At 42.6% G+C, this 13,972-nt stretch overlaps 1 protein-coding gene across 5 annotated transcripts in view; it reads left to right on the top strand.

Annotated features, from left to right (window-relative positions):
- SORCS1 (sortilin related VPS10 domain containing receptor 1) overlaps positions 1-13,479 on the top strand; it is a 580,387-nt gene extending 566,908 nt beyond the window's left edge. Inside the window, exons 25-27 of one of the 5 annotated variants that reach the window (XM_042238466.2) lie at positions 8,064-8,169; positions 8,294-8,454; positions 10,234-13,479. In XM_042238466.2, coding sequence (XP_042094400.1) covers positions 8,064-8,169; positions 8,294-8,454; positions 10,234-10,298 — 332 coding nt within the window. In that variant the 3' untranslated portion in view covers positions 10,299-13,479. Of the gene's footprint in view, positions 1-8,063; positions 8,170-8,293; positions 8,455-9,957 lie in introns of all 5 variants that reach the window. The other 4 variants (XM_042238468.2, XM_042238469.2, XM_042238470.2 and 1 more) reach the window with 4 other exon arrangements.
- Positions 13,480-13,972: the final 493 nt, after the last annotated feature.

The raw sequence follows: 13,972 nt of genomic DNA, 5'->3' as shown, positions 1-13,972 counted from the left end.
TTTTAGTAGATTGCCAGGTGAAGGGAATCTGCTGACAGGTAATTAACTGAAGTTTTAATTGCTGATACAAACCTCTCACGCTACACCAAAGTCTGTAACTTTGTTCCTGTGAGGACCCATGGTCAAAATTAATTCAGCAATTATATTTGGGAATGGGGGTGGGGACAGGGGGCAGAGGATGGGGAGAAAGTAGCTTAAAAAAACGTATTGTTTCTCCTTTGGTAGAAGAGATGAGAGCAGTGAGACTAGAAGTTAATGCCTCAGCAAGCAAAGGGAAACACTACATTTTATTTGAGGACACAGAGCCTTCACTAGATGAATTCATATTAAATGACAACCAACAGCACTTAGGGATTTTGTGCATTTCACAGGAGTTATTTATTGGATAAATAAACTAAACCTTGAGAGATGAGACTTCTATACAGTGCGACTGGAAAAGCTGGTGCTAACTGGTTCACTCAAAACATTTGGGATAAATATCCGCCTGTACTTCGGCTGAAAATCTCTTTATAGCTTAGGGTAGGCAATCCCTGCTTGCTGTGTGTCACAGTTTCGGAGGAAGCTTCATCAAAGTTGAACTTCTTCAGGCCTCACTATGCGTTCCTGGAATCAGAATCCCAGGGACCTTTGGGAATCTGCCTTTGTAACAGGTTCCCCAAGAGATGTTTATGCAGCCAGGCCTTTCATCAGTCTCAGCAGCTGCTCTTACAAGCATTCTGCAGACAGAAATCTATCTGTGTAACAAGGAAAGGTGCTCGTCTATCTCCAGCAATAAATCTGATTTACAACTCAGGGCATCCACTCAAAACAGAGGCATGATTCTTAAAAAAAAAAAAAAAAGCCCTTGATATTAAGTGTAGGAGGAAATTAGTAATAAACATTAAAATCTAATTCCTTGGCGTATTTGGAGCCAATTTGATTGGCCGAATGGGTAGATGACGGTGGGAGTAAGGGGAAAAAAATGAAACCTGCCTCTGAATGCGGGATAGACTCTATCCATAATCTAGATGGATGGCAAAGGCCAACCAAGAGCTGTGGCCGTGAAGCAGTTGAAAAATGATTAAAGCGTGAACCAGAATGTTAGTAGCAGAACAGCCATGGGTTTTATAAAAGTTAAACAAGTGATATTATCTCAGTGTTGTTAATGTGCTAGTGTGAACAGAAAATGATACATCCACACCTCTCTGTATTTCTGCACATATTAGAGAATCAGGGTGCTCTTCCACTCTTAGCTTTGTGGTGGGGGTCACTGTTCTTCTGGGGTTTTGGATACTGACTGGTAAAAAAAATGTAAAAGCTTAATATTTCTCAAAGCCTCAAATCGCAGGTTGAAATTTTTAAAAATGTAATACCACATAACTGCTCTCAACCCCTCCTATCTGTCTAGCAGTTGCCTTGTTTAAACTATTATGTTTAGGAAGCCTGTCCTTTGTCAAGGGTATGTGTGGGTTTTTAATAAAACTGTTATCTTGTGTTATCTTAGCCTCCATGGTTGCTTCTGACTGGTTCAATTTCTTTTCAGGTGTAATAAAAAGATATTATCACTGAGATGTTAGAGAATTAATATTTCCCAGCTTCGCTTCCTACCTCTGGATATGTTATGAATCAATGTGGAAAGGGATAAGGTCCTCAGAATTTCAGTCTAGGTCAAGATACATCATGAATTCTGCCCAACAGTTAACATTAAGAAAGACTCTTTCACTTGAAGGCAGAATTAGCATGAGTCCAGAAGCTTTAGAAAACACAGTATCATATAAGCCGCATTGTTATACATGCAGATGCCCAATTGTGAAGTTGTGGAGCTCAGAACTGTAAAGTGAAATAGATGGTTACAATAACATTTTCCATTTAGGGATGGAATTAGCACTAGTGAAATTCTTCCACAACCAATAAATTTATCTGCCTCTTTAGTCTCTGGTTGCCTTATGATCTACATGGTTATCATTTACAAGTCTTTTGTGAGTAAAGTCATGCTTGTAATATTTTTCCTTCCTTCTGTTTTTCCTCTCAATCTTTTTTTACTCTACGCATTACTAGGTTGTTTCACAGACATGTGGACCCAGTGGTTTTTGACAGTGATTAAGCTGTTATGGTATTATGATAAGTAATAACAGGTGCTGAGATATTAAATATATCCCTTTCCCAAAGGTGACTAAATGAATGTGATACTTTCATAAATATGCCAGGGACCAGCAATGAAGCAGTTCATTAGCTTCTGAAGATTCATAACCTTTTTCTTTTTCTAAGATTTCCTGGGTCTATAGAAAGGCATGAATGACTGTAGGTTAACTGCCCTGAAGATGTACCCAGAATTTCCTGGGCAGAGAATAGTCAGATGAACAGTTCGGAAACAGTACAATCATATGTCAGATTGGAAATAAGCCACAGTTAGGATGCAGGAGATGCAGTTCCCTTCAGGGAAGGCCTTCCAGAGAAAGTGGCACAACCAAAGAAGCTAGGAGAACACATACACAATACAGAGAATATGCCAGAATCTAGGACAAGCTACCTTTCAGGCACTGTTTCTTATATCTACAGGGACCAAGGCTGTCTTCTTCAGCACCACAGACTGAAAGCATTGATTGAAAGCATCAATTCTTTGGTGCTCAGCCTTCTTTATGGTCCAGCTCTCACATCCATACATGACCACTGGAAAAGCCATAGCTTTGACTAGATGGATCTTTGCTGGCAAAGTAATATCTCTGCTTTTTAATACTCTGTCTAGGTTTGTCATAGCTTTTCTTCCAAGGAGTAAGAGTCTTTTAATTTCATGGCTGCAGTCACCATCCGCAGTGATTTTGGAGCCCAAGAAAATAAAGTCTGTCACTGTTTCCATTGTTTCCCCATCTATTTGCCATGAAGTGATGGGACTGGATGCCATGATCTTAGTTTTTTGAATGTTGAATTTAAAGCTAGCTTTTTCATTCTCCATTTTTACCTTCATCAAGAGGCTCTTTAATTCCTCTTCACTTTCTGCCATTAGGGTGATGTCATTTGCATATATGAGGTTATTGATATTTCTCCTGGCAATCTCAATTCCAGCTTGTACTTCATCCTGCTCAGCATTACTCATGATATACTCTGCAAAGAAGTTAAATATCCAGGGTGACAATATACAGCCTTGATATACTCCTTTCCCAATTTCCAACCAGTCTATTGTTCCATATCTGACCCTAACTATTGCTTCTTGACCTGCATAGCGGTCTCTCAGGAGGCAGGTAAGATGGTCTGGTATCCCCATCTCTTGAAGAATCTTCTACAGTTTGTTGTGATCCACACAGTCAAAGGCTTTAGTGTAGTCAATGAAGCAGAAATAGATGTTTTTCTGGTATTCTCTGGCTTTTTCTGTGATCCGATGGATGTTGGTAATTTGATCTCTGGGTTTTTCTAAATCCAGCTTGTACGTCTGAAAGTTCTTGGTTTAAACCACCGCTCAGTTGCACTCAGTTCACGTGCTAGCAAGGTAATACTCAAAATCCTCCAAGCTAGACTTCAACAGTATGTGAACTGAGAACTCCAGGTTTGGATTTGAATTAGAAGGAAGGGCTGTTAGACAAATGAGGGTGCTCTGTCATAAGGCTCCATAAACCCTTCCTGTGATCTAGATAAACTTTCTCTGTTCCAGTCCCATATAACTTTAATTTCTGAAAAAGAGATTTCAGACCACATGTATTTCGTGATATTCAAGGCATGTAAGTAAAGGCTGGCTTAGGTCTGCTTTAGAGGCGAGAGAGGAAAAATCAATCGAAGTTTGGCAAACTTGAACTTGCTTTTGTAACTTCTTGACAGCACTAACTTCTGGATTAGAAATGCAATATGAGTCCAAAGTTCCAGGGTCATAGAGCAGGTAGAAGATTTCCAAGAAAGTCCCTTTGGTAGAATGAGTGTAGTACAGACCACGGTAAGGATATTTGCGGAGCTTCACCAGGGTGATGCTGCCATATTGCTGACTTTCAAACTGGGAAATAACCTAAAGGGGCAAGGTTGCAGCCAAGGGGATTAGTGATGCTCTGGATGAAGCATTCCCTAAAGCATGTTGTGTGGACCCAGGTCAGCAAAGGGTATGTGCTCTGACGACTTTATGAACCCCTGTGATGAAGTCATGTGAGTTTCCTTCCTGTAGGACTGCTGTGAACTTTCATATACTGAATCTCCAAGATGGGGAATGTCATATATACAGTTTCCCTAAATTATCTGGCCATGAACTCTAGTTATCTTTCAGGGCTTGTCCTCTATAGAGTACACTTTTAGAAATAGAATAGCAAGGTTTTAAAGCCATTGGGCATGTACCATCTGCCAGACACCATGTTAGTATTTTATAAATTCCATCTTATTTTATTCTCACAGCCTTCTAAAATAGGCACTAGTTTTATCTCCATTTTGCAGATGAGGAAACTGAGGTTCAGTGTAAGTCATTTAGTGTGTCGGCAAGTGGCCAAGTAAGAATCTGATTTCAAAAAGGTACCATATCAGTTATTTCACCCTAAACTTAAGGTTCTGAGTTCACTCTCCTCTCGTATACTCAAGCCTCAAGCTGTGACCTTACTTAGCACTCACTGTGTATGGATCACTTTTCACAAGAATTCTTGTTATTCCTGTAAGCATCGCTATTATCGTAATCAGTCTGGGTCCTCATGAATAGAATGTAATAATTCAGTGCATTTCTGCAGGATTGTAGAAACGACATGTACCAGCATCAGCCTTAGAACTGTCGAGTCACATACTGTACTGCTATGTCCATGCTTTATGGTGTGTGTCAACTGTGGCCAATAAACCACTCAGCATTTGCCCCTTCTACCTTGTTTAGGCTGTAATTGGAGAGGGATTTATTTATGCTTATTGAGCAGACAGTAAGCTGAAGCTCATTTATCATGAGTGTTCATTCCTCAGCAAAACGCATACAAACCCACCTAGTAATGTTGGGCAAACTGTGATATGCATCCAAGGTTGTGTGGAGTAGCAATAGTCCTGTTTATCTTCAGACACACATCGGCAAGCAGGAGTCGCCCACGAAGCACAGAGGGCAGCAGTACTCAACCTCTCACTGCTGCTGCCTGCTCCTTGCCGCTGAGCAGGGACTCGTGATGCAAAGATGGTCGAGGGAGTGCATGCACTTTAGACCTCGGGATACAGAAGCTCATTTTCCCAAAATAATGTGCTAATTTCTTAACATTGTTAATGCTGCCTACTTGTAAATGATGATTTTAGTGGGAATCATTTAGATTTGAAAGATTTCAGCTTGTGATGGGGAGATAGAGGAGGAGGAAGGGGAGAGAAGGGACACAGAGTCCATTTGTGTGTTTGCTTTCTGTGTCAGTGAGAACCTGGCTGCGGCAATTTCCTCACTTTAGTTCTACCTTTATTTCAAATGCCAACCCTTTCAAGCGGCCTTAGTATTCTTCCTGCTTTCTCCATAACACTGATGTTCTGCTTGTTCTGAAAGGGCATTCAGCTGGAAATCAGAGGTTTAGCTAATACAGCTACTTGCCTTGACTCATCCTTATATTCCACAGCTTCTCCCTGGGCCTCCCTTAATTCCCTGTCAAATGTGGGGTTTGCATTAGAAGATTGCCTTTAATTGCTTTCCAGTATTATTTCCAAAAGTGTTAGGATGGTATTGTGATAATGTCCAGAGAGAAACAGAGTGAGACTTTTATCTTTTAGAGTTACAGAGGAAATTATCTAATAGCTGAGACTTGCTTCAACATAACCCAGTGTTGGGCTTGTGGGCGCTGGACAGGGGTAGAAATAAAATAACATTGTCTTTGGGTTGATGGTTATTGAAGAGTGATGGATGCATGAGGGTTCATTCTCTATGTACACTTATCACTGATAAACTGTTGTTTAGTTGCTAGGTTGCATGTGACTCTTTGACAACCCTGCCAGGCTCTTCTGTCTGTGCAATTTCCCAGGCAAGAATGCTGGAGTGGGTTGCCATTTCCTTCTCCAGGGGATCTTCCTGACCCAGGGACTGAACCCGTGTCTCCTGCATTGGCAGACAGATTCTTTACCACTGAGCCTCCAGGGAAGCCCACCACCCATTAAATACACGCATGCCTATGTATGTGCATATACACGTTATCAGAGTTTAAGAGGGTATGACCTAGGATTCTAATTGGTCCTTTGAAAACATCAGACTACTTTGACCTTGTCACTTGTTAATTTGCTTCATGTGCTTTACTTTTAGCCTTTATCCCCATTCTCAGAAATCTCCTGCTGAAATTATCCCAGGGTTGATGTATATAGAAAAGTGTGTGTATGTGTGTGTGTGAGAGAGAAAGAGAGAGAAGAGGGACTTTAAGTCTTAGTGCTCCCATTTACTAGTCCTGAGTCCTTTGGAGCAACATTAACCAGTGAGGCCCTCACCGTTCCTGTCTGTTCAGTGGGGATCACCGCCCTGCCCTCCACAGTGAAAGTCAGTTGCGGTAATGTCTATGACAAATGGAAGGTGTTCTTTCCCCACTGACCTTCTACCCATTGTGATGTGAGTGTTGAAGTATTCCTGGACCCTTTGCACTGCGTTTGCCTAAGTAAATGGAAGAGACTTTATTTTTCAGTTTCGAGCCAAAAGTGCATTTGCCTTGGGTGTTCTGTTCAGTGAGGCCCTCCTGTCTCCTCACACACACTTCACAGCTTAAGTGCTGCTTGACTTAGGGAGGAGAATCAGAGATGTAGCTTCATTTTAGCCCTTCCTAAAAGCTAATTCTACTAAAACAATAAACCTGTTTTCTGACAAAGAGGGCTTGATTTGTATTTTTCTCCAACACTGGTATATGGAATTTCCAGTCATAGTTACCGCACGCCTGGGATGTAATCGTTGAATCACCAGACAGAGCAGAAGCAGCCTTGGGTCATGTTTGAAACCATCAGCATTGCAGACACCTATCCTGAAGTTTTGTATCTGGGTGACCAGGACATTCTACTCTTGGCTTTCAACAGAGAAGAGCCACAGAAAATGGTGCTTAAAGGTCACCTGCATTCCTGGATATTGGGCTTTGCTTAAATTGACGGAAGGTAAAGGTCAGTGTCCAGGCTTCTGAGGGCTATGTGTGGTTTGCCTTTTATTCTGGAGCTACGCTATGTTTGCAAAATGGCAGTGTTCGAGAGGGTGAAAATTAATTGCAAAGTCACTAAAGTAGAGCAGGCTGACCCTGGGGCTAGAGGAGGGGGGTTTGGAGGTGGAGAGAGATGCTCCCCAGAGCCGCACTCTAGGAGTGAGGTTAGGGAGGGAGAATCTTTCATGGATGCCAAGACATCTGTTCAGCCCAAGAGGAGAACTCACTGCCTCTGAGAGACTGGCGCCTCCTGGCACGAGCTGTCTGGACTTTGGCAAGTTACAGAGACGATGCCGGATTTCACCTCTTTCCTCCTGCATCAGAGCAGCTGCCCTCGTAAAATATTCACTTAGCCATCAGTTTCCTATGTGTAAAAATATAAGCAACCAGTTCTCTCACATGACAACTGCTGGGATAGGAGTGAGAGGGGTTGGATAATTCATGAAAGTATTCCTGCTGGAGGTGTTTCTGCTTTTCTGCATTAGTTAGTGGGAAAAGCTTGCATTCAGAGTATAGAAAAATTTAAAAATCATATTATAAATATTGATTCAAAGCAATAAAAGCTGAGACTCATAAAGGGCTTACTATGTGCCTAGCAATGTTATCCGTGCTTTACATACATCAATTCATTTAATCCTCACAAAAACCCAATGAGACATGTACTTTTATTTTCAGCTCCCTCCCTCAGGCATGGGAAGGTGAAGTAACTTGCCCAGCAGCTAACAACCAGCCTGTGGTAGGGCAGGCCTTGGACCTAAGCAGGCCGGCTCCACAGTCTGTGCTTGAAATCATTCCACTGCACTTCTTCAGCAGGCCAGTTGGAGCATTCTGGGGCCTGGGACAGGCTCAGATTTACCCACATGTCCAGCCATGTGAGGTACATCTTGTGTGCACATCCCACACGGCATTGTGGGATGCACCATGCCTCCGTGTGAGCTCCCCAAGCCTGTCACAGAGTCACACCCACCCCCTGCCTGCCGGTAACTGTGCCTTGCTTTTCCCCCCTAGCCCCGCTGGTGGACCTCACTCCAACCCACAGTGGCTCTGCCATGCTGATGCTGCTGTCCGTGGTGTTTGTGGGGCTGGCGGTGTTCGTCATCTACAAGTTCAAAAGGTGGGTGTCCCCCTCCACCATCTCCCTCCTTCCCTCCTCCTTCTCCCCAACAGGTTCAGAAGCATTTGTGGCCATGGTGTACACGTCCCATGCACGGCAGTGATGGTTTCTGTTAATGTTTTAGGAAGATCCCGGGGATTAATGTTTATGCCCAGATGCAGAATGAGAAAGAACGAGAGATGGTCAGTCGAGTCAGTCACCCTGAAAGCAGGCCCTATGTCCCTCAGACTGAACTCAGGAGGCCTGGCCAGCTGATAGATGAGAAGGTGGAGTCCCAGCTCATAGGTAAATAATTCCTGGTAGCCCTCAGCTCTTCAGCCTGAGTAGTCAATGGCTGGCTCTCTCTCTAACCTCTCTCTGGCTTGACGTAACCACTTTCTATTTTCTAACATCTCTGAGAGAAACAGCTAAGATGCCTCTTTCCCTGCTTCCTTCCTTTAGAAAAGAGAGAGGAAAAAAAAAGCTTTCTCGCTCCTATCTAGTTTTTTTCTTTTCTGAGTTTATTCCTTTTTTGCAAAAATGCTTGCTGAAACATTGGACTTCAAGTGTTCTTGGGCAAAGAGCATAGTATGTGCTGTAACAATATATGAGAAGGACAGAGCTCAGAGGCTAGAGCTGCTGATCCTAGAAGGCTGTGAAGGTTTTGGGAGCCAGGATTTATAATGACCAGAGCAAGCCATGGCACCCCCACCTGGAGACAGTTCTAAGGACGGCAGACTGCTCCAGAACACATGTAAAAGAAAGACTGATCACCCTAGGTGTTTTTTTTTTTTTTTTAAACTAGCTTTAAACTAAAACTGTCCTCCAGGAAACATGGAGCCTAAAAATTCTGAGGACAAGAGCCATCAAGTTGGCAGGACATGTCAGGAGTGAAGTTTCCTGGAGAGAGCATTGGAGGGTTAGATTGTTCTAGAGCAGCTGGAAGATTTCTTCCTCCTTTTCACCTGTGCCCTACCAGAAGTCTTAAAATGGATTTCAACATAATTCAGTAGGGCTCACGCTGCCTGGAAAGAAAGCATGGGAATCTAACAGCTAGGTGTAGAAAGTCTCAGGGTAATTGCTATATTCTACTATTTATTGTAGAGGAAATTTCCCAGGAAATTAGGTAAATCCGTGAAGCCACCACTGTGATCAGTTTCTCTCCCAGTCTCCTCCTGTCTGGTGGCCATAGAGTTGAAGCTGTAAATGTTCCCATTTAGACCCTGCATTGCTGACTCTGATGGATACATTGTTATATAATCATTCATGCTTTACTCTGATGTGATAATGCCAAACCACCTAGAAGGTCCTTACCTAGGACTGTTAATCTGAAACCTGGAAAAGAAAGAAAAAAAAGTGCTTAGAGGGAAACAGCATCCTCTCTTAAAACGAGTTCTTTGGCTGTATTAAGGGGAAATTTAAATGTGCTGCCTGGCTTGTATGGGAGGTAATAATAACAACAGCCCCCACATCGGGTGTCCAGTTTTCACAGCGTGCTTCCTTTTATTTGGGGAGACAAGGTGATAAATGAGTCATTGCTTTGGGTTAAAAAGAAAAAGGTTTTCTGGTCTTCAAGTCCAGAGAAGCATTCACCCTGTCTATTTATTTCTAAAGCTTCTAAGTGCGTTTTTGTGGGTCGTTTGGTTTTCAATCCCATTTCCACTGGGTGTGAAGCACAGGCACTGTTTGCTTTATTAAAGCAGCAATCCCTCCTTCACCAGGAGCAGCTCCCAGCGCGTTGCAACGTGTCTGACACCTTTCCATTTTCCAGTGTCATTAAGTGAGTAAGTGTTACACGTTTTCTCTTAGGAGAGTAGCTTTACCCTCCCCTCCCTCCCCTTCTACTCAACCTGGTGACTCATCTCTCCGATTGCAAAGAGCAAGACACGCCACTCCACCTTCAACGCCAAAGCGGGGATCGGCTGGGGCTCAATTTGCCATTTAAGGAAAACCCCCAAAGGCTACAGGCGACCTGCTGATCAGGAAAGAATTTCGCTCTTGTCAAGTGCATCCTTCTCCATGACCACTAACTTTGTGTTTTTTTTTTTTTTTTTTCCTTTGTTGTTCTGTTTCCTATCTTGCCAGGAAGTATTTCCATAGTTGCTGAGAATCAAAGCACAAAAGAAATCCCTACCTATGTAAATGTTTGACTGGAGGACGCCAGTAAAAACAAAAACAAACAAATAAAATAAAAACAATCAAAATCCAAACAGACAAACAAACACTCACTGCATCGGGACTTTTTAATTCTTCAGACACAACAAGGGTTTTTAGCTTTAAGCCTGTGCATGTGGACAGTACCTTGAGAACATGCTTGGAGGGGCAGTGTACAGGTGCTCTATTTTAATGGAAAAAACACTCCCCTCCCCCTTTCTTCTTCTCTCTCTTTTTTCTGATCGGTCGTGTTTGTAGAAAATTCCTAACATATATAGGCCAAGGAAATCTGCATGTATTTTTGGAAATATTCTTGGCTCTAGATTTAACAGCTCTTTTAGCACTATAGGCTGATGGGTGGATTAGCCACCCCGGCTCTTTTCACAAGACACAAAGACATGCACAGGAGTTCAAAACCCTGAGCTGTTTCTCTGTTCCACTTTCCTTGTTGCTATTTTCCCCTTCTAAGTTATCTTGGGGAGCTCTGTTGGCTGACAGCGGTCACAAGGTGGCCTTCTCCATTCTGAGCGGCCATAGGGACAAAGAAGCAACTTCAGGTTCCATGGATGCAGGCAGAATAGGGAAGGAAGGAAGGAAGGCAAGGGGCAAGTGTGTTAAAAGTGGACCTGGGTCTCCCGTTCCCCCTTCCAATCATGACGACCTCTCCTCTAGCTTTCCCTACTCCTGCCCTGTGTAGGAAACAGAATCTCAGTTACCCGTATTCTGACCTTCCCATTTGTCTGCTCTCCGCCTGTGGTCATGATCTGTCAAAGCCTTTGTATCTCTTCCTTCCAGTCCCCAACTTATCCTACCACAGCTCCTGCCTTTTCCTCCCAAACACGTTGCTAGATTCTGGACTTTCATCCTGATGTTCCTTAAAAACTGACTTCGCCTCTGCCACCCTGCCTCCACCACCCAAAGTTTCTGATCTTTGTGTCAGCTTTGAACATGCCCACGCATGCAGCCTCCATATACATCCTGCCCTGCAAGGGTCAGCTTCATGTATTTTTTTTTTTTTTTTTTGTCTCCTCCTGTAGAACCTGCCTTTTCTAAGTATCCTTGCCTTTCCCCACCTGGAAACGCATAATGTGTGTGAAAGAGTTGAGAGATGCAAAGCAATTCCAACCTGGCCCATGTATCTTAGAAAAGAAAGTGTAAGAATGAATGATGGTTTTTCCTCACAGCTTAACAAACATCTCCTGCAGTCAGATTCCAGAAGATTCTTGTGAGAAATGTTCTGCATGTGTTACTGTGTGGCAGGGCAATTTCCTCCTGTGATGGTTGCTATTACCCAGTAGTTCTCTTACAGTAGAGTGAAATTATTTGTAAAATAAAACCGATGTTAAGCAGAAGAAGAACCTAGTTAATGGATTTAATGTTTAAGAGTGTCAAAAAGTCTAAGAACGTATGGAGGTCTTGCCCTATTGGAATGGGATTGTGATTATGTAGGATAATCCTAGACTTCTTACACGTATGCTCTCTGCTCTGTGAGTTTCATAGTATCAGCAAAGGACAATTTAATAAGCGTAAAGGGGTGGAGTGAGCAGACTCAAGCAGATTGGCTCAAAGCAGGAAGAAACCCCCGTTCTCCCAGGGCCATCAGGAAAGAAGGTCCAGAGAGAGTGGGAACCAAAAGTATGTCCAACAGCAGCCCTTGGAGTATTATGGATTGGATAAAGCCCACTCTAAAATATAAGATAAAGGACAGTGGCAGTGTCCTAGACATCCTGATGACCCCTGCCTTTGTGTAGCTCGAGTAAGGAAGAGTAGCAAAGCTTCACTCAGAAGTTAAGCAAGCAGAAGTGTTTACGGTTGAAGATGCTTGGTATGAATCTGGGAAACAGATTATGCCTGAGGCCGCCATCTATTTGTAGAACTCAATTGATCCCCAACCTGCCAGGCTTCCTATCCCATCAGAAACATTTTCACTGATCTTCTTTGGTTGGAGCCTCCCAAATTTAATCTGGAAGACAGTGTTTGGAAACCAAATGAGGCTCATGCACAACAGAACAGGGAGTCATCAGAGTTGCAGTTCAATTAATTTTAATTGGAAAACTATGAAAAAGGGAATAACACTCAATCTAGCACAGTGCCTTGCTTAGAATAGGTATTAAGAAAATTGTGCGTTGGAAAAATAAATGAATACATGAGAAGACATAGGGAAGAATGGGCTTGTAAGTCCTCGTCTAAAGCAGAGGTGGGGATGAGATGTCTGGCATTTTGGGAAGTGATCACTGACGGCCAGCTCTAGATTCAGCATCTCCAAGGTCCTCATGTTCCTCTCCTTAGAGCTCCTTCCCACCTATAGGAGGCTGGTGAGGCAAAGTATATTGCTCAGAGGGGATCTTACTGTTCATATGATCTAGCTCCATGGTTCTCAAAGTGTGGCACCCAGAGACCAGCAGTATCAGCATCACCTCGGACTTGTTAGAAATGCAGATTTTATGTTCCCTTAACCTCAGACCGACTGAATTAGAAACTGCAGAGTTGGGGCCCAGAAGACTGTTTTTACAAGCTCTTCAAGTGGTTCTGAAATACACTAAAGTTTGAGAACCATCATAGGAGGCCACACCAGCTCAATCCCAAAGAAAAAGTAGTGATGAGAGCCTGCCAATGGAAGGGACCCAAGTGCCTACCTACTCACTAACAGCAGGTACAAACACATTGAGGAGTTTGGTGGGCTCACGGCCAGAGGAATGGGTGGGGAGGGATGGATGGGAAAGGTAAGATTCAGGGCAAACTGCGAATCTGATATTAAAACATTTTCCAAAATCCCAGAGGGCAAACTGAGCATGCTCCACTCTGAACTACCCAACCAAGGTTTCCTCCTTTGCCTTATTTTTAATTGGATTCACTCTCCAAAATGCAGAGTTTGCTTTGCTTTTTTTCAGAAGTTCCAAACAGCAACTTTGAGAGCAATGGGGTGCTTGGCAGCTGTTCTGTGTTTTCCAGGATTCCAACTGAGCATTGAAATTCCCTCATTTGCCAACTTATTTTTATAGGAAGCCAATTAAAAAAAGAAAAAAAACAAAGTTTTCTTATAGTATTGGAACTACTTCTAATTTTAAAATGACTTTTTTGATGTATTTTTTGTTAAATACTATGTAGTGTAATGTATAATTGCTCTTGTTTATTGCTTTTACAATCATATTTATTAAACAGATAATGTCTCTAAAATCTATGCCTTGAGGTGTTTCTTTTATTCCAAACCTCAGTGTTCAGTCCAGATATAGAAGCGCTAAATCTATAGGGTTTCGTAAAGGCTAAATGCATGCGAGTTTAGTAAGCACCACAGGTTTGAGGGCTTTGCGTTTGGGGGGTTTTGGTTTTTGCTTTTGAAGTAGGATATATAGTCTACTGTCTGAATTCTACCCACATTTCAGTTGACTGTATAATGTCTGTTGCTTTACTATTGCTATATTCTATTTAAAAATCACCCTAAGCTGGTTGCATTGGAATGAGTACCATTCTTACCTTTTGTTGCTTTAAAATGAGAAATTATTGACATGGAACAAATTTATTCAAATTTGTTCAGAAGCTTGTAGTTACTGAAGGGCCAAACCTGCATATAATGGACTGAAACTTGGGGAGAGGAAAGAGCTCAAATGCTAGAGTAATTATGGCTTTGCTACAGGAATCAGGACAATGGAGTTTTCCTCCCACCGCCAGC

The sequence above is a fragment of the Ovis aries genome, chromosome 22, assembly GCF_016772045.2.
Source record: "Ovis aries strain OAR_USU_Benz2616 breed Rambouillet chromosome 22, ARS-UI_Ramb_v3.0, whole genome shotgun sequence".
In the NCBI taxonomy this organism is placed as follows: Eukaryota; Metazoa; Chordata; class Mammalia; order Artiodactyla; family Bovidae; genus Ovis; species Ovis aries.
This window is presented reverse-complemented; position numbering and strand designations above follow the sequence as displayed.